Here is a 5,937-nt window from a genome sequence, read left to right on the forward strand (position 1 = left end):
CGCGGCCGGGATTCGAACCCACGACCTTCCGCTTTGGAGGCCGGCGTCTTTCCACCAAGCCATTGCGCCATTGCATACCGACCCAGGTTACCAGGTTTTTACATGAGAAAACACAATGCATCCTTTGACATGGTCATATACCAAACATCAGCCTGAGTGCTTTGTCTGCACAGCGGGGATTGTTTGTATTCATTCATTTCTCAAAAGCCAGAATGTTTATAGCTTGACTTTGAACACGTTCATATTTGCAAATACGATCGAAAATGTCAGTTAGCTTCTGGCCAGATCTAATTCCCGAAGCTCTCTGACTTTCTACACTAGATAGTGGAAGGAAGCACATACGATTGTATTAAAAAGATCTCCCAGGTCAACTTACGTGCAGACCTGGTAGTGCCTTATCCACCTTCGTGTGTACACGAAAGCACAAAACCAAGTACACACGGAAAAGATCATGTAATCCATGTCAGAGTTCGAGAAACACGAACATACCTAGCAAGCTGTCCCCGAAATCAGCGTGTGGCTGCCTGAATCGGGGTGTTATGTTTCTTTCTTTGATTTGTCACGTTTGTCTTCAGGTTCTGGCGGGAGAAAAAAGCATCAATTTTAAGGACGTGACGCGAGTGTCACTCAACGACAAATACCACTCAGCGGCAGCGAACGAAAATCCCTACCCCAAAGTCATTCAAGAAACGCGTCAGAAGACACGAGGTAATATGCAGGTTTTTAAGAACTTGGTTAATCGGGGGGAGGAGGGGGGGTGAGAAAGGCGGGGAGGTGGGAGAGGGGAGACAGAGTGCGAATGTGTGGGTGTTTGTGTATGTGTGTGTGTGTGTGTGTTTGTGCTTGTGTGTATGTGTGTGTGTGTGTGCGTGAGGTGTGTGTGTGTGTATATGTGTGTGTGTAATGGTGTGAGTGTGTATGTGTGTAATGTTGTGTGTGTGTGTGTGTGTGTGTGTGTTTCAGAGCATATATATATGTATGCACTTGTAATTGATAATGCATCAACCGGAAGGACAATTAACAAAGCAGCGGCAACGACGATGACGACAACAACAACAACCGTACCAAACCTTGAGCCTACACAAGGATTGTGAACAAAACCTATAACCTTTTAGCGGTGGCTAATAGTTGTATTTAAACTAATTTTTCTAATAAACACCTGTTATTTTTCTGTCTGCAGTTTATGTGTTCTTGGGCGATTACAACTCCCTGGTGGAATTTTTACGTGAGCTTAACAACGAGGATGTGACGTCACAAGGGGAACATGTCGTCATTAGTGTAATGGAGAAAACCACGTTATCTTCAAGAAAAGATTTCTTTCTTCGTAAGTTGTTTTGCTTTTTGTTTCCAGTATTACTATAATTATGCTAAAACGATAAGTGTAGCCACACAAAGGTAAAACAAACACACAAACAACAAGAGGCGAAGCCTTCACGGCTCACGTAAGAAATCGACAAACAGTAACACAAACTCAATCACTCCGTCACACATACACACACACAGTAAGCATACCGTCGCGATATAACCTTGAACGGTTGAAAACGACGTTAAACACCAAATAAAGAAAGAAAGAAACAGTAAGCATAAGTAATATATCGATACGGTGCAAGAGTGCGAGACACTAGATCTAGATCTGTCTGTCTGTAGCCTACTTTTTGGCTCACGTAAGTGTAGCCCATGCGATGCTAACTTTTGTCTGTCTGTACGTGCGTGCGTATGTATGTATGTGGTAGAAACTCTAACATTTGAAGACGTCACATTACATTGACGTCACATTATGACGTAAGAGGGTTTGACGTCACGCGAAGGAATTACTGAAAGTCTCGGTCATTGTTTTTTTGAGCGGGCCGAGACTAGTTGGCAGTCGTGTCCCTAAGTAGGCTACATGCAGACAGACAGATCTAGATCTAGTGTCTCGCTTTCTTGCACAGTTTCACCTATGCTCTTTCTGTGTGTGTGTGTGTGTGTGTGTGTGTGTGTGTGTGTGTGTGTGTGTGTGTGTGTGTGTGTGTGTGTGTGTGTGTGTGTGTGTGTGTGTGTGACGGAGTGATTGAGTTTGTGTTACTGTTTGTCGATTTCTTACGTGAGCCTTGAAGGCTTCGCCTCTTGTTAGTACTTACGGGGACACGACTGCCAGATGGCCAGATCGACACTGCGCTTTCGACAGCGCTTCCTCGCGCAGACACTGGAAACACGCTGTGCAGATTAACCTGTAGGAAATCTCCTTTGGTATCTTCTTTATCTATTTTTCTGGAGCTACGAAACCGAACAATGTGAAATCATGAGTCGTCTTCTTCGAATCGGCGAACTGCAGCTCGGTGATAACTGTATCTATACCACAATCCTTCACGCGATCTGACCTAACCTTGACCCCTGACCTGGTCTACATACCATACACGACACAAAACAGTCAGCTGTTTTTACCCCCCCAAAACCCCCCACCACCCGTTTTCTTTGGGTACACACTTTAACTACATACACGTGCCGACGAAATGTTGATCATTGCTTCAATATTTTGAAGCTGTTGCTTGGATAATAACCAGGTAAAATTAGTATTTCGGTGTTTAGTCAAATGTTAAAGTTTCTATCACATACACACACACACACATACACACGCACAGACAGACAACGTTTAGCATCGCATAGGCTACACTTACGTGAGCCAAAAACCACTCCATACTATATTGTAATGAAATTAGTATGACGTGCTAGTTGAGGATATGATTTATACAAAGCCATGAGCACTTTACGTTTTCTAGATGTGTTTATTTTTAGTTCGTGGTTTTTGGCTCACGTAAGTGTAGCCTATAGATGCGATGCTAACTTTTGTCTGTCTGTGCGTGCGTGCGTGCGTGCGTGCGTGCGTGCGTATGTATGTATGTATGTCTGTGGTAGAAACTTTAACATTTGAAGACGTCACAACATTTGAAGACGTCACATTATGACGTAAGAGGGTTAGAGGTCACGCGAAGGAATTACTGAAAGTCTCGGTCATTGTTATTATGAGCGGGCCGAGACTAGTTTTTTTCTTCGAAATCGGCCATTCAGATCTAGATCTAGTGTCTCGCTTTCTTGCACAGTGTCACATATGCCGCTTACTGTGTGTGTGTGTGTGTGTGTGTGTGTGTGTATGTGTGTGTGTGTGTGTGTGTGTGTGTGTGTGTGTGTGTGTGTGTGTGTATGTGTGACGAAGTGATTGAGTTTGTGTTACTGTTTGTCGATTTCTTACGTGAGCCTTGAAGGCTTCGCCTCTTGGTTTTTTTTCACCTCAGTTGCATGCAGACTGCTTCAACCCGTCTTTTTTGCCTCTCAACTTTAGCATTTGAAAGGGTTGTTTGGGTTTCTCCTTGAGAAAAAGGAATATTTACCTGGTAAGGGAGGGGGGGTGGTTCTTCCGGAAACCAGGAAACCCCGCCCGCCCCGCCCCCCTCCCCCCCACGCTTATATCCAGCCCTGCAAAAACACTTCTTATTTCTATTAGAACTATCCGGTTCTCGTTTATCGCTCTACCTTTCAGGTAACGACGAGCGAGGCAGAAACGGCAAAACACTGAGCGAGTCTATTTTCTCTCTGTCTTTCAGGTAATATTGAACGAGGCAAAAACGGCTGAAAAAAACCGAGGCAAAAACGGCGAAACATTAAGCGAGTCTATGTGTCTCTATCTTTCAGGTAACGATGAACGAGGTAAAAACGGCGAAACATCAAGCGAGTCTGTGTGTCTCTATCTTTCAGGTAACGATGAACGAGGTAAAAACGGCGAAACATCAAGCGAGTCTATGTGTCTCTATCTTTCAGTTAACCATGAACGAGGTAAAAACGGCGAAACATCAAGCGAGTCTATGTGTCTCTATCATTCAGGTAACGATGAACGAGGTAAAAACAGCGAAACATCAAGCGAGTCTATGTGTCTCTATCTTTCAGGTAACGATGAACGAGGTAAAAACGGCGAAACATTAAGCGAGTCTATGTGTCTCTATCTTTCAGGTAACGATGAGCGAGGTAAAAACGGCGAAGCATTGAGCGAGTCACACTGGAAGGCATTCCGCAACGTTCTCCTCCTGCGCCTGTTGGAGCCTGAAGCCGACATCGGGGAGGAGTTCCGACAACAGGTGTACGAGAAGAACTATGGTCCCCCCATCAACCTCAGTCGGATACCCTCCTGGTGGACGTTTGCAAGTACGGTAAGTATCTCGTCAACTATTACCCCCCCCCCCCCCTCCCCGCCTCCTTTAACCTGAGTTCAATACCTTTCTGGTGTCATCTGGAAATCGTGTAACTGTCACGTCGTTTAATTATCGACAAAACAAGACATTACGTTCACAGATCTATATATCGACCAAGCGGTCTTTATAAGTGCACAGACAAACACTTACTATATATATAAAAACCACTTATCTTGACAAAATGTTCACCGGCTTGCAGGGAAGACACAAGCGAATGAGGCATTCTTGAGGCAATGAGGCTTGTGTCTTCCCTGCCAGTGGCTGAAGATTGTGTCAAGATGAGTGTTGTCTAATTAGCGTTTGTCTGTGCTGGGTCAATATGTCTGTGCTGGGTCAATATGTCTGTGCTGGGTCAATATGTCTGTGCTGGGTCAATCTGTCTGTGCTGGGTCAATATGTCTGTGCTGGGTCAATATGTCTGTGCTGGGTCCAGGGCCGGACCCAGGGGGGGGGGGGAGTTCCAGGGGAACCCCACCCCTGGAAAAAGCATGTACCTTGCTTTTTTTAAATTTTTTTTTAAAATAAATTTTGTGTGTGTCTCTAACAAATTTTATTCAATGTGAAATCCGATGAGAAAAAGGTACCCCCCCCCCCCCCCACAATGCTGCTCTTAACCCTCAAAACAAGGCCCAGAATGCACCAGATTGCACAGATTTTAACCGTTTTTCAAAATTGTTCCGGGGGAGCATGCCCCCGGACCCCCCTAGTTCGCGCGCCTGCTTTGCAGGCGCGCGCTTGTGACTTCACCACTTCGCTGATTTGCCCCCCCCCAAAAAGGAGGAACCCCCCCACCCCCCCCTTACAACTCATTTGGTCCGGCCCTGGGGTCAATATGACTGTGAATGTAACGTTTTGTTTTGTCAATGATTAAACGTTCAAACAACAAACCTTCATTTTGGAACGTTGGCAGTCTATTTGTTTTTGGATTAGGGTTGAAACGTTGCTTCACACGTGAGTACAACATTGTTTGGGTCTTTTTATTTACGTGTTGTTTTGTCCAGAATCAAACGTTCTAAAAATGCAACTTGTTTAAATTTTTTTCTATCTGAACTTTTTTTTAAATCTTTTGTATCTGAACTTTTTTTGTAATGCTTGTGCAGCACTTGCTTCGACAAGAGATGTTTGACCTGTATGACGCGGTGATCAACTATGGCTACGCCGTGATGGACCTGATAGCCAGTGGTCAGAACCCCTACAACGCTTCCCTCGTCATCAACTACATCAGAAATACTACTTTTAGAAGTGAGTTTTGTTTGTGTAACAATTTGTCTGATTGTGTTTGGTTTTTACATCTGCACTAGCTGTGATTGTCTTTGTGTGTGTCAGAGCGTGTGGGGTTGGAGGTGAGGGTGGGGGAGGAGGGGGGTGGAGTACGTGTGTGTGTGTGTGTGTGTGTGTGTGTGTGTGTGTGTGTGTGTGTGTGTGTGTGTGTGTGAGCGCGCGCGCCTGTATGTGTGTGTGCATGTGTGAAAGAGAGAAAGAGAGAGAGTGAGAGAGTGAGAGAGAGAGAGAAGGAGAGAGAGAAAAGGAAAGAGAGAAAAGGAGAGAGAGAGAGCGAGAGAGAGAGAGAGAGAGAGATTGAGAGAGAGAGAGAGGGAGGGAGAGAGAAAGAGAGAGAGAGAGGGAGGGAGAGAGAAAGAGAGAGGGAGAGAGAGAGGGAGAGGGAGAGGGAGGGAGGGAGAGAGGGGAGGGAGAGAGAGAGATGAGAGAGGGA

The 5,937-nt window shown here is 45.2% G+C and overlaps 1 protein-coding gene across 2 annotated transcripts in view; it reads left to right on the top strand.

Annotated features, from left to right (window-relative positions):
• Positions 1-575: 575 nt before the first annotated feature.
• The window catches only part of LOC138958247 (guanylate cyclase 32E-like), a gene marked incomplete at its 5' end in the record, with an annotated part of 84,135 nt that continues 78,773 nt past the window's right edge, over positions 576-5,937 (top strand). Inside the window, 5 exon segments of one of the 2 annotated variants that reach the window (XM_070329361.1) lie at positions 576-708; positions 1,181-1,324; positions 3,733-3,747; positions 4,000-4,181; positions 5,324-5,465. In XM_070329361.1, the coding sequence (XP_070185462.1) occupies positions 576-708; positions 1,181-1,324; positions 3,733-3,747; positions 4,000-4,181; positions 5,324-5,465 (616 nt within the window). 2 annotated transcript variants of the gene reach the window in all.

The sequence above is a fragment of the Littorina saxatilis genome, linkage group LG2, assembly GCF_037325665.1.
Source record: "Littorina saxatilis isolate snail1 linkage group LG2, US_GU_Lsax_2.0, whole genome shotgun sequence".
In the NCBI taxonomy this organism is placed as follows: Eukaryota; Metazoa; Mollusca; class Gastropoda; order Littorinimorpha; family Littorinidae; genus Littorina; species Littorina saxatilis.